This window comes from Sciurus carolinensis, chromosome X (assembly GCF_902686445.1).
Source record: "Sciurus carolinensis chromosome X, mSciCar1.2, whole genome shotgun sequence".
Lineage (NCBI taxonomy): Eukaryota > Metazoa > Chordata > Mammalia > Rodentia > Sciuridae > Sciurus > Sciurus carolinensis.
The window spans coordinates 37476342-37493139 of record NC_062232.1 but is presented as its reverse complement, the minus strand read 5'-3'; the positions used below and the strand labels follow the sequence as shown (position 1 = coordinate 37493139).

Sequence of the window (16798 nt, the reverse complement as noted above, 5' to 3'; positions counted from 1 at the left end):
TTAGGAAGGAAATTTAAAAATTCTTAGAGGTAATGAGAACAAAGAAACATCATATCAAAATCTCTGGGACACTATGAAAGCAGTACTTAGAGGAAGATTTATTTCATGGAGTGCATTTAATAAAAGAAGTAAAACTCAACAAATAAATGACCTAACACTACAGCTCAAAGCCCTAGAAAAAGAAGAACAGACCAACACCAAAAGTAGTAGAAGACAGGAAATAGTTTAACTCAGAGCTGAAATCAACGAAATTGAAACGAAAGAAACAATACAAAAAATTGACAAAATAAATAGTTGGTTCTTCGAAAAAATAAACAAAATTGATAAACCTTTAGCCACACTAACAAAGAGAAGATGAGAGAAAACCCAAATCACAAAAATTCGGAATGAACAAGGAAATATCACAACAGACATGAGGGAAATACAAAACATAATTAGAAGCTATTTTGAAAATCTATACTCCAAGAAAATAGAAAATTTCGAAGACATCAACAGGTTTCTAGAGACATGTGAATTGCCTAAACTGAACTGGGAGAAAATACACAAATTAAATAGACCAATTTCAAGTAATGAAATAGAAGAAGTCATCAATAGCCTACCAACAAAGAAAAGTCCAGGACCAGATGGGTTCTCAGCCGAGTTCTACAAAACCTTTAAAGAAGAGCTCATTCCAATACTTCTCAAAGTATTCCATAAAATAGAAGAGGAGGGAACCCTCCCAAACTCATTCTATGAAGCCAATATTACCCTGATACCTAAACCAGACAGAGACACATCGAGGAAAGAAAATTTCAGACCAATATCCTTAATGAACATCGACGCAAAAATTCTCAACAAAATTTTAGCAAATCGCATACAAAAACATATTAAAAAGATAGTGCACCATGATCAAGTGGGTTTCATCCCAGGGATGCAAGGTTGGTTCAACATCAGGAAATCAATAAATGTCATTCACCATATCAATAGACTTAAAGTCAAGAACCACATGATTATTTCGATAGATGCAGAAAAAGCATTTGATAAAATACAGCACCCCTTCATGCTCAAAACACTAGAAAAAATAGGGATAGTGGGAACATTCCTTAACATTGTAAAGGCCATCTATGCTAAGCCCATGGCTAATATCATTCTAAATGGTGAAAAACTGAAAGCATTCCCTCTAATAACTGGAACAAGGCAGGGATGCCCTCTTTCACCACTTCTTTTCAATATCGTCCTTAAAACTCTAGCCAGAGCAATTAGACAGACCAAAGAAATTAAAGGGATACGAATAGGAAAAGAAGAACTCAATCTATCCCTATTTGCTGATGATATGATTGTATACTTAGAGGAACCAGGAAATTCCACCAGAAAACTTTTAGATCTCATAAGTGAATTCAGTAAAGTAGCGGGATATAAGATCAATGCACATAAATCTAAGGCATTTTTATACATAAGCAATGAATCTTCAGAAAGAGAAATCAGGAAAACTACCCCATTCACAATAGCTTCGAAAAAAATAAAATACTTGGGAATCAATCTCACAAAAGAGGTGAAAGACCTCTACACTCAGAACTACAGAACACTAAAGAAAGAAATTAAAGAAAACCTTAGAAGATGGAAAGATCTCCCATGTTCTTGGATAGGAAGAATTAATATTGTCAAAATGGCCATACTACCAAAAGTGCTATACAGATTCAATGCAATTCCAATTAAAATCCCAATGACGTACCTTACAGAAATAGAGCAAGCAATTATGAAATTCATCTGGAAGAATAAAAAACCCAGAATAGCTAAAGCAATCCTTGGCAGAAAGAGTGAAGCAGGGGGTATCGCAATACCAGATCTTCAACTCTACTACAAAGCAATAGTAACAAAAACGGCATGGTATTGGTACCAAAATAGAAAGGTGGATCAATGGTACAGAATAGAGGACACGGACACAAACCCAAAGAAATACAATTTTCTCATACTAGACAAAGGTTCCAACAATATGCAATGGAGAAAAGATAGCCTCTTCAACAAATGGTGCTGGGAGAATTGGAAATCCATATGCAACAGAATGAAACTAAACCCATATCTCTCACCATGCATGAAACTAAACTCAAAATGGATTAAGGATCTCAGAATCAGACCAGAGACCTTGCATCTTATAGAAGAAAAAGTAGGTCCAGAGCTTCAACATGTCGGCTTAGGACCAGACTTCCTCAACAGGACTCCCATAGCACAAGAAATAAAAGCAAGAATTAATAACTGGGATAGATTCAAACTAAAAAGCTTTCTCTCAGCAAAGGAAACTATCAGCAATGCGAAGAAAGAGCCTACAGAGTGGGAGAAAATCTTTGCCAATCATACTTCAGATAGAGTGCTAATCTCCAGAATCTATAAAGAACTCAAAAAACTCTACACCAAGAATGCAAATAATCCAATCGACAAATGGGCTAAGGAAATGAATAGACACTTCACAGAAGAAGATCTACAAGCAATCAACAAACATATGGAAAAATGTTCAACATCTCTAGTAATAAGAGAAATGCAAATCAAAACCACCCTAAGATTCCATCTCACCCCAATTAGAATGGCGATTATCAAGAATACAAGCAACAACAGGTGTTGGCGAGGATGTGGGGAAAAAGGTACACTCATACATTTCTGCTGGGGCTACAAATTAGTGCAGCCACTCTGGAAAGCAGTATGGAGACTCCTTAGAAAACTTGGATTGGAACCACCATTTGACCCAGCTATCCCACTCCTTGGCCTGTACCCAAAGGACTTAAAATCAGCATATTACAGAGATACAGCCACATCAGTGTTCATAACTGCTCAGTTCACAATAGCCACATTGTGGAACCAACCTAGATGTCCTTCAATTGATGAATGGATAAAGAAACTGTGGTATATATATTCAATGGAATATTACTCAGCCATAAAGAATGATAAAATTATGGCATTTGCAAGCAAATGGATGAAACTGGAGAATATCATGCTAAGTGAGATAAGCCAATCTCAAAAAACCAATGGACGAATGATATCACTAATAAGTGGATGATGACACATAATGGGGGGTGGGAGGGGTTAGTGTTAGGGTTAGGGAGGGGGGTCAAGAATGGAGGAAGGAAGGACTGTATAGAGGGAAAAGAGGGGTGGGAGGGGTGGAGGGGAAGGGAAAAAATAACAGAATGAATCAAACAACATTACTCTATGTAAATTTATGATTACACAAATGGTATGCCTTTATGCCATGTACAAACAGAGAAACATCATGTATCCCATATGTTTACAATAAAAAAGAAAGAAAAAGAAAAAGAACTTCTCTCAACCCCTCTGCTCCTGAAAGACCATTCCATCAGGGCTCAACTCAGAACCTCAGCAGAGTACCCAGAATCTAAACAAATAGGAGCTCTGCCCAAGGAAAGGATGTCACCCAAAGTTAGAGAATCTATCTTACATAGAAATGAACTCTGTGAGAGAACTTCCAGTGCAAAGGAAACTTTCCATATCTCTCACCCCACCAGAGGTGTTTAGTTTTTAATTGAATGTGGTTTTGACATCTGTTCAACCCTCTTGAATATACTGTGCACTCTGACATGATCCAAGGCAAATTCCAAATTCTACACTCACTCCTGGCTCATTTTCTCTTCTCTGTTTCTACCCTTTCTTTGTTGAAAGACTTTCCACTGTTGACTGAATATCTGAGTTTCAGGGAACCTGAATTGATCAACCTAGGTGAATGGTAGCACTGAGAAACTTCCCAAGAGAGGAGAGAACTATCATAAACCTGCCAGATCTTACAAACTTCAAAGCAAAATTGAAATGATTTAGGAATTATCTACTTTACAGCTTTCCCTCCCTCCTCTAGTACCTGAAATGATGGGCTAAAAAAGTGAGCTCTGCTTATAAAACAACTTGACTGAGGGTTACAAGGACATTTTTGGATGTCTAAACTATTGAAATCATCCATGTGGTTTCTCCACGTAGTGGCAGACACTTGTAGAATGGAATTTAACATGCCAAAACACCTCACATTGTGTCTGAGTTTCAGAGGAAAAAATAATGAAAAAGAACTTTGGTAAAAGAAAAAAGTATCTTCATTGGAGTAGGAAAAAGAACTAGAAGAAGTTTCTCTTAATATCAAACAAAATGGGAGTTTTCCCAATTTTGAATACAATGCAGCTTGAAGAAATGTTCAGTAACTTTTGGCTTAATTATCCATAACAACTGAGACAGTTATTGAACTGTCATTGTTTTAATTACAGCACAATGATTAACTATGATACATGATTAACCTCGGTTCTGTCTCACAAGCATATTCAACAACTAAATCATGCAAAAGGTGTTCAGGCATGTAATCAGAAAGTGGTTTTATTAGCACTAGAACTTTCTCTTCTTCTCTCTGGATACTAGGAGAGCTTGAAAACTATTCAGGTCACTCAAAGTAAAACTTTATTTGTTTGAGATTTCCTTCAGCTTTCCAAATCTAGCCTGCGAAGGTGACTTTCCTACACAGTTGACTTCCTATTTTAGAGGGCAAAGCCATCCTTCTGATCTTAGATTTCCTAAGAGCAGTTTATATTTTTTTTCTTCCACACATTTATTTCCAGAGGAGCAAATATTCAAATATGTCAATAGTGATGAGTCTTTCTTTTTTGAATATTTGCTTTTGAAAACAACCAAGTCAAATGATTAATATGGAAAATGAACTTGAGCATAATTTGACTGTACAGAGGCCCAGGATATTGGATGCTTTAAAAGAAGGTTCACACACACATTACACACATTATCTTCCTTACCATTCCTGTGAGGTAGGGAAAAAAGCACTATCATTCCCCTTTACAGAGGCAGAAGTTGAATTTCAGTTTGTACAGGACTTCTGATCCTAACCCATTGCCCTTCCTCCATGACTTGATAAAATCACATTTCTCTGGGCTGGTGGCTGCTTGACTTCTCTGAGGACAAGAGGCAAAGACTTATAGAGCCTACTCTCTGGAAAAGGGATTTGTGATAATGCCATCTATCTTAGTCTGTTTTCTGTTGCTATACCTGAATACCACAGACCAATTTATAAAGAATGGAGACTTATTTAGTTCAAAGTTCTGGAAGCTGGAAAGTCCAAGAGTGTGATCTAGCATCTGGTGAAAGCCTCCATGCTCCATCGTGACAAGATGGGAGACATTACGTGATGAGGCAGAGCAAGTGTGCTAGATCAGGTCTCTCTTCCTCTTTTTAAGAATAAAGCCACTAATGCCATCATGGGTGCCCACTCTCGTGACCTTATCAAATCCTAATTACCTTCCAAAAGTCCACCTCCAAATGAATTTGGGGATTAAGTTTTTAACCAAGAACTTTTGAGGAGTCATCCAAACTATAGCACCATCACTGACTCAAACTTGGCACAGAAGCTTCCAGGACCTGAGCTCTGGCATCCAGCAACCAAGCATCTGTTGCTTCAGCCCCTCTCTCATGGACCAAAATCACCCTGGCTCATGGAATCTCTACTTCTTTCCATATCTCTATCCTTTCCCAGATGGATCTCAAATCTAAATTCCAAAAGGGAGTCAGAATAATTGACTTAACTCTTCACCCATAAACCATTAAGTAGAGCCTTTCACACCAAGTACTCCCTATTCATCAAAAATGACCTCACCCTGTTTCCCTAAGCAGGTGATTATGGAGGGGAGCTTCAACTAGAAGGGCATGGAGAGTGCCATGGCAGTGATGGTGTTCATACTGATGACCATGATGGTGACAGTGATTTGTGCCATATATTGAGTGCAGAGCATGTGCCTCTCACCATGCCAAGCTTTCTGTGTGCGTATTCTGTGAAGCTTGTAAACCAAGTCTGTGTTCAAGTCTCAAAGAGATAGCAAAATAGGCAGTAGTAGGGAATTCTAACAACTTCTCCAGTCCTTCTACCATGCTAAACTGGACTATTCACTAGTGTGACTTCTCACATCTTTTGCCGGCCGAAATGACCAAAAGGGTAATCTTAGTATCTTTCCCCATCCCTGTCCCAGCATATAAAGTCCAAAAGGGAGACATATAGGATTCCAGCTCTCCTTTGTTCTTGTCACCCTGAGGTGCAGCATTGGGATCACAGTTAAATGGACTCAATACACAGCCCTTGGATGGTCAGTGCCCATCCAAGGCAACCTGGCACCCATGATTCTTCTTGAAGGCATCATGGCTGTCTGGAAGAGAGCTTCAAACCTTCTGAGAAGACAGAGGTGGCTCCATGATGTGATTTGAGAGGTCGGTAACCCCATCTCTCCTCTAGGTATCTATGATTCTCTCCTGAGTGACTGTATTGTATTGAATTGTATTATTTTAGATGGGATCTCATTCTGTTGCCCAGGCTGGCCTGGAACTCCTAGTCTCAAGTGATCTTCCTGCCTCAGCCTCCTAAGTAGTTGGGCTTACATGCGTATCCCACAAGCCCAGCCATTCCTAGATTTTGAAGGTTACCTAGGTTTCTAGATCAACATTATTATAGTGTGATTACTCCCTTTAGAAGGATAACTCATTGAGTTTCATTGGCCAAACCCTTCTAGGGAGAGATGACAGTTGTCTGAGGAGTGATGGGGAAGCCGTCACCAAGTGTCCTTATTCTACCATGAAGAATACACAACCATTTCAAATTGCATCCAAGATAATGGAAGAGGTCTGCTAAGAGTCTTCTTCCACCAGCTCCCCCAGGTGTGCTCTATCCCATATCCCATATCCCCTGCCTCAGGGACCACCCCCTCCTCCTCCTGATCAGCACCATCCCCCACCTCTTGGGGGTGTCTCCCCACTACCAGTGCAGCTCACCAACCCCAAGGTCTCCTGAACCAGCAGAACCTGCCTGGACCCTAGGAGCATTCAACTTCTGGTATCTCTCCCACATACCTACAGGGACTACCCAGCCCCCTCCTGCGCTGCCCTTCACAGAGACTCCTGGACCGTGTGGTCCGGCGCTATGCTGAGGTGGCTGATGCTGGCAGCATCTTCATGGACCACTTTACCGACCGTGACAAGCTGCGTCTGCTCTACACACTCGCCGTCAATGCTCACCCCATCCTCCTACAGGTATGCTAGGTTGAATGTTCAAACCCTTTTACAGAATGCCCTGGGGCCACCGGCCTGTGTTAGTCCTTTCGTGACATTTGGTAATTACTGGTTGGCTTCTGTAGTGTAAAAGTGCTGCAGCTGCTGTAGAGGAAAGAGGTGTGGGAGTGCAGGGCTGGTTGTGAGTAGGAGGGTGACAGTAGGTATCTTTACTGCTTGAGGCAGCCATGAAGGGTTTTGTGAAGGAGGGAAACTTTGGGCTGTACCTCAAAGATCAGTAAGATTTGAGCAGGCACAGAAGGTGGGGAGATAGCCAAAGAGTGGCTTGTTCAGAGATATACTCTGCAGCTAGGCTTGGAAAAAATAGGGGGATGCTCAAATAAATAAGAATACATTAGGGCCTGAGGATATACTGGTCAAAAAGATAGGTATGGTGGCTCTTGCCTTCATGAACTTCTAGTTCAATGGCAGGCACAGACACTTACCTATAAATAAACATCCACAGGACATGTGAAGCCCAATCTTCCTGACCCCAAAAGCTAGGATATGGAAGTCACATAATGAACAGAGAGGAAACAAGGAAGGAGGGAGGAGCAGGAAAAGGAATAAAAGAAGGAGGAAAGGAGGAGAGAGAATACAGGAGGGGGGAAAGCAGAGAAAAGAAGGAAGAGGAAGGGGAGGAGATACAGGTAGAGGAGAAAGGCACCACAGCAAAGATAATTCATAAATATTGCCCAAAGGGATGATGGGATATCAGAATACATAATGATGACTCTCTTTTATTGAGTACCTGCTATGTGCTGGATATTGTGTTGAATGTTTGATATCATTATGTCAGTTAATGCTCACAACGACCTTTCAAGAATATTGTCTGCTTTTCTAGATGAAGTTAAGTGGGCCCCAGAGATATGAGGTGATTTGATTAAAGTCACTTACACGGTGTCTCAATGCAACCCAAACTCAGAACTCTCTGATGTCAGAGGCCATGCCTTTTCTGCTAAAACTTGCTGTTTACATTGGCATTTTAAATATTAGAGGCAGAATAGAGGAATTGCTGATTGTCCTGCACTCTTTAATCCCATTGTTCTAACCTTGGTTGGTGACAACAGCAGACCCTGTCTACACCTGGGCTTGGCTTCTGAGAGGCCTGGCTGGGACCATGGGGGCTAGGACTTTCCACTCAACCCTGAGCTCTGCCAGAAAGAGCATGACCTGGAACCTAATAATGGGTTTGTTGCTACACATTTAGACAATGACAGTAGGTCCAGGACCTCCTATAAAAGCACATAGTAAGAAAGGTCCCCTCCAGTCAGAGGAAACTCAGAGCAAATGGCATGGGTTTTTCATAACGTGAAATAAAATAAGCAGAAGGTGATAGAAGATTATGACATTGGGGATGACTATTACTGTTTGACTTTTTGTTTACTTGTTTCACTTTTTTTTCAGTGCTGGGGATTGAGCCCAGGGCCTCATGCATGCTAGGCAAGCACTGTACCACTGAGCTATACCCCCAGCCCAACTTCGTTTCTTTAAGAAGGAAAACAAGGGGAAAAGTGTTTTTTTGTTATTTCCTCCATAGTTTAAAAAAAATGCCATTCTAGATACAGCTGCTTTAATAAATGATCAAGAAAAGACCAGCCAGGACTTCCTTCTGCTTTTCATCTCACAGATGTGCAAGTTGAGAGTTCTTAAGAGGAGTCAGGCTGTCCTATGCTTCCTTAGGCCAGTGTTAGGCTGTCTGGAAGGGTCCAATTAGTTGAGGAGCATCTATGAGTGTGTAGGTAGCTCAGTCAGGCAGATTCTCCCAGGGTTGGCTGGAGAGAAAGTTAGAGCCAGTGCAGGGCTTCTTTCTCCAAACCTGAATTGCCCAAGGGCCACAATCATGATTTTTGTCCTATCCCAGAACTAGGGACCTGCACTGTTATTTTTATTTATTTTTTAGAGATCTCAGTCTTGCCCAGGCTGGCCTCAAACTCCTGGGCTCAAGTGATCCTCCTGCCTCAGCCTCCCAAGTAGCTGGGATGCTCTCACCTGGCTTACACTGTTTCTTTGAATCAACATTAAGCTGACCCTCCATTGTTTTTTCCATAGTCTCTTCCTAAGTAGTGTTATCTGTGAAATCTCAAAACTTAGTCATATTTTTTCAACAATACAATTGTTAGACATATTCCTCTGAATCCTGAATACCATCAAAAATCTCTGCAGGTCCATTAACATTCTCATACCCTGCTTGGAAGAAACAGTTAAAATACAATCCACTACACAGAAATGAGAACAGCTTCCTTTTCGAATCTTTCCATCAATGACAGAATTTAAAAGGTGGGGGTGGGATACAGGGGTACTGCCATGTTCCAAGAGTATAAAAAAGATGGAGAAACACTTTGCTGGTATATTTTGAGACCAGGGATGCCTGTGTGAGGCTGATTTTTCTGTGTTCTCTCAGTGAGAGGTTGAGAGAGAGCTGTCTCCATGAGATTTTTATCTCATTCTCTAAAGCCTGTTCCTTCCGGCTTGGCAGATCTTCCCTGGGGCTGAGGGATGGCCGCTGCCCAAGTACCTGGGCTCCTGTGGCAGATTCCTTGTCAGCACCAGTACCAGACCACTACAGGAATTCTACGGTGCACCCCCAGACCAGGCAGCTGACCTCGCCTACCAGCTTCTTGGTGTCCTGGAGTCCCTGAGGAGCAACGATTTGAACTATTTCTTCTACTTCACCCATGTCGATGCAGGCATGTTTGGCATCTTTAACAACGGGCATCTGTTCATCCGGGATGCCAGCGCACTGGGCGTCATCGACAAGCAGGAAGGTACCCAGCATGGGCCTGACTGAGCAGCTGTCAAGGGGGATGTCAGGGTGACAGAAGCTAAGGAGGGGTGACCTAGGGTCACACTATTGGGCCTTTCCAGTCTCCATGTGTCACAGTGAGAGCAAGTCAAGTTTGGGGGATATTAGATGTTATATAAAATGTCCCTTACTCCCATTTGGATTTTGGCTCTAGCTCCAGCTCCAAAGTGGAAATGCATTTGACCTTGTCCACGAGGGGCATTGTCCACAGTGGCTCAACCCCAACTACACCCTTCCAAGGCAGTGCTATTGTACAGTTGGGTCTATGAGGCCGAGGTACCTGCCTTGGCCCTACTCACACATAGACTTCCCGGGCCCATCTTCCCCTCAGAGCCTTTCTTAGCAGATGCTTTTAACCTTTATCTGAAACTTAAATATCTGGCTGGTTCACTGATGCATTTCGCAATCCATATTGGCACATCTGCTTTTTATAAAGTTTTCAAATTAAAAAGCATAGAACTGAGTGAGATGTACTAGTGACTCATGTTTTTCACTAGGTACAAAGGCTCACCCAGCATTCTAGAGTCCTTTAAACATCCCAATTTCCCATGGTGGCCACGTTTATTGAATCCAATAATAGGACAAAGAATTTTCTTTTTCCACTTATGATTTTGTTTATATGAGGAAGTCTGAAAAGAGAAAAATTTAAACCACACTTACTCATTTTCTGATGTCCCTTTATTAGGAAAAATCAAATAAGAAGAAACAAGAGTGATTCTAGAATATTCAGGATATGTAAATCACTAGACTAATATCTGCCCCATTACAATCATTGAATGCATATTCTGGATTACCTGTTTTTCATCCTGACTTCATATTTTAAAAGGGCAAATGAAAGCAGTCCTAATAATTTCTTGAGTTCCCTAGTTCAGTAGTGATGGGAGAATACCAATATGGATGTGACTCCTTATTCCTACCAAAAATAGAACCTATACCAATTTCTGGTGGGATAAGTGGGTTTTCCATGTTCAGGTATCAGTCTGTTTTAGCACAGAGAGTTCCTCCCATGTTGTTTTCAGAAGGGGCCATTGTGTCCCTGAACCATAAATCTCCTGGTGACAGGAAAATGCTAGGAGATTAAACCACTTCACCCAGAAATTCTAATTAGTGGTGCCCTCCCCCCAAAAGAACAGGCTGTAGAGTGTGTGATCTTCTCCTCTTCTTTTCTAGGCAGCCAAGCAGCCACCAGAGCAGGAGAAGATAAAGACATTTTTAGCTGTCTGGTTTCTGGCTGCCAAGCCCAGCTGCCCTCCTGCAATATGGTTCCTGAGAAGCAGAGCCTTGTGCTGGTCTGTCAGCAGTTGCTGCCTCGACTTCTCCAGGGGAAGTTCCCCTCCCCTGTGCAAGAGGAGATAGACAATGCTCTTGCTCAGTGTGGCAAGGGTGCCAGCCCCGATCCAGAAGTCCTTGGGGCTGCCACTCGGCTGAAGGACATCTTGAGGCTCCTGAGAACCTGTGATCCCAGATTTGCCTACCGCTACCCAGACTGCAAGTACAATGATAAGTTCTGAGGAGCTGGATTCTAGCTGACTAGAGGGGACAACACACTTGGCTGCCAGGTCAAACAAAGCATCTCTATGTTAAACATTAGTAGAAATGCATGTTCATTTCCCAGGAGCTAAAGAACACTCAACTCAGGAGGGCAGTTGTGAAAAATGTGATTGCCCCTCCTGGCTGGGACGTCATGGCAGAGCCCAGGATGGGTATCAGAAAACCTGGGTTTGGACACTTACTCCATGTCTTTGAACCTCAGTTTCCTCTGTTCCCCACCAGAGTTTGATAAGGGTGAAAGAAGAGATGTGAGAGGTCTGGGACACACATGCTCACTACCCCCAGCCCAGGTGATGACAAAGTATGTTCCAGAAACACACACAGGTGGACTGAGTGAGAAAGAGTTATGCAAGTCAGGCTGGCATGGAGAGAAGGCAGGATGAAGGTGAGGCTCTGGACTACCAGAATTTTAGATTTGTACAAGGGGACCGACTTCCTGCTCCCTTTTCCTCCTACTGTGCTTCCCACACCACTGTGGGGGAGGAGACTGCGGGCCAAGGGGACATGCCCACCATTGCCTGCTCCTGAGTCATACTTTGGGTGCCTGGAACTCCCTACTCCTACATAGGAGGTACCACATGGTGTGGGGAGGAGCCAAGACTAAGAAGAGAAGGGGACAGGCAGGCCAATGTGTTAGTCCCATTCCTCTAAGTAGGTATCAGGACAGAATTCTATGGGTGAGAACTTTCTTAGGGAAAGTGCCTGTGGGAAAGGCAAGAGGAGGAAGCAAAGAACTGAGGGGACTGTCAAGTCATGCTGCAGTATGACCCCCAGAAATGGAGAGAAGGCCATTGAAGAAAGGTTGTCAGGGCATCCTCGCGACCAAGTCAGTCACTAGACAAATCCCGCGTCTCCCACGAATGGACCCCTCCTTAGTACCTCTGCATACTCAGTCACTGGCAGAAGCAGGCTATGAATGTGTAACCTCAGTCCAACCACAAAGATGGACTTCACAGCACAGCAGCTGGGGTACCACGTGGGTACTGCTTTCTAGAACATTTTCAACATAGCCACAACTGGGAACCAGAGTGAGCTGTCTCCACACTATGTGCTCCAGAGCACAACTCTAAGGAGTCAGAATTTTCATTCAAACTTGGCCTCACAAGCCATTATAAAATTATTTTTTTTCTAAATCAGCCAATGGAACACAGTTTACTCAACAGTTAGTTCACTTTATTATACCTTTTAAATTGAGCATTTAGCCACATGAGATGTGGACCTCCATGTATGCAAAAGTAGTAGGGTTCTTCTAGGCCTTCTCCCAGCCTCCCTGCCAGCCTTCTACCCCCAGGGACCTTTCAGTCTACCTCCTCTTTTCTACCTCTGAATCAGCATCTTTAAAGTCAGAAGACTTGGCTTAACATGACTCACTATGCAGATGGAGAAACTGAGGCCCTGGGAGGAAGAGTGATTTGCTGGGAAAGTTCCAGAATCCCTGCTACCAACCCATGCCTTCTTGCATTCCCCATCAACCTCTGACTCTCACCCTGTGCTATTCAAATCTAGTTCTTTCACTTACATTTAAAGATGGGCCCCAAAAGTCTTATTTTGTCATGTGCTATGTTGCCCTTTGGGTTTGCCATCTGACTGCTCCAGACACAGCCACATGGCAACCATGATAGTGAGGATGACAGGCCAAGCTTGTGGAAGAATGGGCTTCAGTCGCCTGAGAATCTGAAATGACTGCCTTTCAGCTTGTTCTGGAGGGTCAAGTCTGACCACCCTTCCCACCTGTGCAGCCACAGTCCCTTCTCCCTGCTGACCTGAGTGCACTGTGCCCTCCTAGCCATTATCCTGTCCAGAGTCCAGGAAAAGGGTCACAGCCTCCAGACACTTCAGAATTCCACTGACGAATAAGGGTGGCCACAGAGACCCTCCAACACCCACCCACCTCTCTAGTTGCAGGAGTTTTCCATTGCAAAATGCTTCCATATGATGAGTGACTTTTAGTGAGGTCCCCAGAGAATACAGAAATGGACCCTTTCATGGGGGGTGAAGGAAACCTTCCTCTAACCCCTCTATCATATATCTGCCCACCTGCACAGACCTCCAGACCTTTCCTTCAGACCAGTCTCTTGAGACTCCGAAGAATTTCCCTTTGAAACCATCATGTAACCCTTGGAGCTGCTGAATCTTAGACAATACAGACTCAGATCCCTCCTGAATTAGGAGAAAGAGATCTTGGTGCCCTGCTTGACTGAGTCCCAGGAGGGAGCAAAGAAAAAAACCACCCAAACACCCTCAGGGGGCTGTTGAGAGATTGTTTTAAGTACAAATTATAATCAAACTCTGTATTTGTGCAGCTGTGTTCACATCCGCAGTACAAGCCAAGAGCTAATGAAGGCAGGACAGATAGATATTACACAGAAGCTATGTATGCTTTAGAATGGCCTAGAAATGGTTTTCCAACAAGTGAATTTTTGCAGGTTCAGGAGGTCACAGAGTCCCTTTTCTCATATGCTTTCAGGACAGAGCAGATGTGTTGCTCTTGTCAACATGCCTAAAAATCACAGGCCCCACTCAGGCATTGCCTTCAGGAGATATGTCCCACACTCTCCCTATGCCACTGCAGACCATCTCTGTCACTCCCTCCCTGTAGCAAACACAGAGCAGAGTTGTCCAGTTCCCCTCCCTACTTCAAGGAACAAATGTCTGCCTATCTGTTGACCCTTTTTGGCTCTATCTCAACTGCCCTGCAACTTCATTCAAGGTTACACCCTTCCTAAGGCATAATCCATATCCAGTGACTGGGCTTGCTGAGATGTGATAGCACAGCCATGTTGGTTCACTGAGCAGCCACTCTGACAGGCAATTCTCATTCCAAAACTCTCCACTGAGCTAGCCAAGATTCTACTGAGCCTATGTCACAGTCTAACTTCCCTCTGCCCATCCTGATTCCTCTGTATTCTTTTAACAGGTGTCCATCCCTCTTAAACATCTTATACCCTGTAGTGGCTGAATGGTGGCCCCCAGAAAGATATGTCCACACATTTTAGCTAGCAAAGATTTTTTTCCCATTCTGTGGGTTTTATCTTCACATTCCTAATTGTTTCCTTTGCTGTGCAGAAGGCTTTTAATTTGATACTGTACCACTTATTAACTCTTGACATCATATTTCTTCAGCTATAGGGGTCATATTGAGAAAGTTGTTCCTGTGCCTAAAAGCTGGAGTGTGGAACCTATGTTTTCTTCTAGGAGTTGCATAATTTCTGGTCTAATTCTGAGGTTTCAATCCATTTTTAGTTGATTTTTCCTAATCCCAAGAACCTGTGATGGTCACTATACATGGGAAAATATGTGATTAAATTAAGGATCTTGAAAGGAGGGGATTATCTCAGATTATCCAGTTAGACCCTAAATGCCATCCCATGTAATCTTATAAAAGAGAGGCAAAGGGAATTTTGATACAGAAGAGGAGGGGCAGTGTGAAGATGGAGGCCAAGGCTGGGGCAATATGACCACAAGTCAAGGAACTCTAGCAGCCACCAGAAGAAGAGGCAAGGAATAGATTTGCCTCCAGAATCTCCAGAGGAAGTGAGGTCCTGCTGGCACCTTGATTTAAGCTCAGTGAAACTGATTTCAGATTTCTGACCTCCAGAATTGTGAGAGAATAAATTTCCATTGTTTTGAGCCACCCATCTTGCAGTAATTTGTTATAGCACCAACAGGAAACCAACATAAACCCCCAAATCCATCTTCGTGTCTGCTTCCAGAGAACTCAACCTACAACGCTCTTCAATTCCAACCTAGTGTCATTGATTCAAATGCAAATCAAGAACACTCAGTGTCAAACATAAGGAAAATTTGGGGGAGTATGTGATGCATTCATATTCAGGGTTGAGGGCTATCTTCTCCCACTTACAAACCAATGTTCACTTGAAGACCCTATGTGGGTCCTACCTTGACCCAAAGCCTTCCCTGACAGATCAGCCCTGAAAGGTCACTTTCTGAACCTCATCTCAACTCCTGGACCACAGTTCTATGTCCCACTTGGGACTAATCCCAAGAGTATACCAGAAAGATCTGTGTCCCACCCTCTCATCCAACTAGAAGCTTCCTGAACATGATGGTGATGTGGAGCACTTAATATTCTCCATAGCAACACAGGGCTAGACAAAGCAGATGCTTGGAAAATGTTCTTACTGAGGACAATAACTGTGTTCTTCTGCTCTATTGGCGTGGTGGTATTCGTACACCATACTGGCCATACTGGATGGAGCCACTTCCCCAGGAACAGTGCATTCCCCCCAACAGCTAGGAGACAGGTGAGTCAACACTCAAGTGACTTCAGTCAGAACAAAAGTATCATCATGTATTCTCAGTCCCCTGGAATTTTATAGACAAAATTAGAGTATCTTTCTGGGTTAGATCAGTCAATGCCTTTTAGCCTACAGAACTGGTTACATGATTTGTTGGGCCCAGAGCAAAATGAAAATGCAAGGTCCCCTATTCAAAAATAATAATTGCAAGATAAGACAATAGAGCATGAAGTTAAACTCAGACTCTCTAAACACAGGTTTCAGGCTTACACTGGGCATTGAGTGCTCTTGGCATTTTCTGGGATCTCATCTGACTTCCACACTCCAGGGGAGCAGGCATGGGACCTCAGGTGATGTATAAAATATGTAACAACTACCATGGCAAAGACCTATGAGAACAGACTCTACTGGCTGCAGCCATCAGGAGGTCTCACCACAACCCCAGGGGCAAGTCCTCCTTTTCACAGGAGGAAACTAGTTTCAGTGATTTACTCAAAGTGACAATTTTTAGGTCTCCTGCTTTCCCAGTCCTCTACTATAGCATTTGACATCTGCCTATAAGCAATTCCATGAACCTGAACATTTCCTCTAGTAAAATAAATATTTTGCTGGATTTGTGTTCTTTGGGGGACGATCTAGAGCTCTGGAATCATACAGACCTGGTATCAACTCATAACTATACTGGTTACTATGTAACCTTTGGCAGGTTAGTGACCCTTTCTGAGCCTTACTTTCTACATGTATAGAGTGAGGAGAAAAAGATTTACTCTGGGGACATTGCCCTGTTTAAATGACACAATGTCTCTCAAGACCCTGGGCATTCTATATTTGAAGGCAAATGTAGCTAAAAAGCTGAGGGTCTCCCAGTAGAAGGGATTCCTTGTGCAGTCAACACAACACAGAAGCAAAAGAAAAGGACCCTGATCCCTGCCCCAAGTCTTTATTCCAACCCACAGAAGCCACCAGGATGCCTCAGGATGCTAGGCAGTCTGATTGCAGACATTTTTGTATTTGTATCTGAAGAGTGGAGATTCTCTCTCTCTCTCCCCCCCCCCCTTTCTGATCATCACGATGTGAGCTGCTTCCCTCTGCGACTCTCTTCCACCATGATGTTTAGCCT

General features: G+C 43.0%; 1 protein-coding gene across 2 annotated transcripts in view; it reads left to right on the top strand.

Moving 5' to 3' along the window:
* Dipk2b (divergent protein kinase domain 2B) overlaps nucleotides 1-16125 on the top strand; it is a 47917-nt gene extending 31792 nt beyond the window's left edge. Inside the window, exons 3-5 of one of the 2 annotated variants that reach the window (XM_047535910.1) lie at nucleotides 6871-7044; nucleotides 9542-9830; nucleotides 11039-16125. In XM_047535910.1, the coding sequence (XP_047391866.1) occupies nucleotides 6871-7044; nucleotides 9542-9830; nucleotides 11039-11379 (804 nt within the window). In that variant the 3' untranslated portion in view covers nucleotides 11380-16125. The remainder of the gene's footprint in view (nucleotides 1-6870; nucleotides 7045-9541; nucleotides 9831-11038) is intronic. The other variant, XM_047535911.1, reaches the window with a different exon arrangement.
* Nucleotides 16126-16798: the final 673 nt, after the last annotated feature.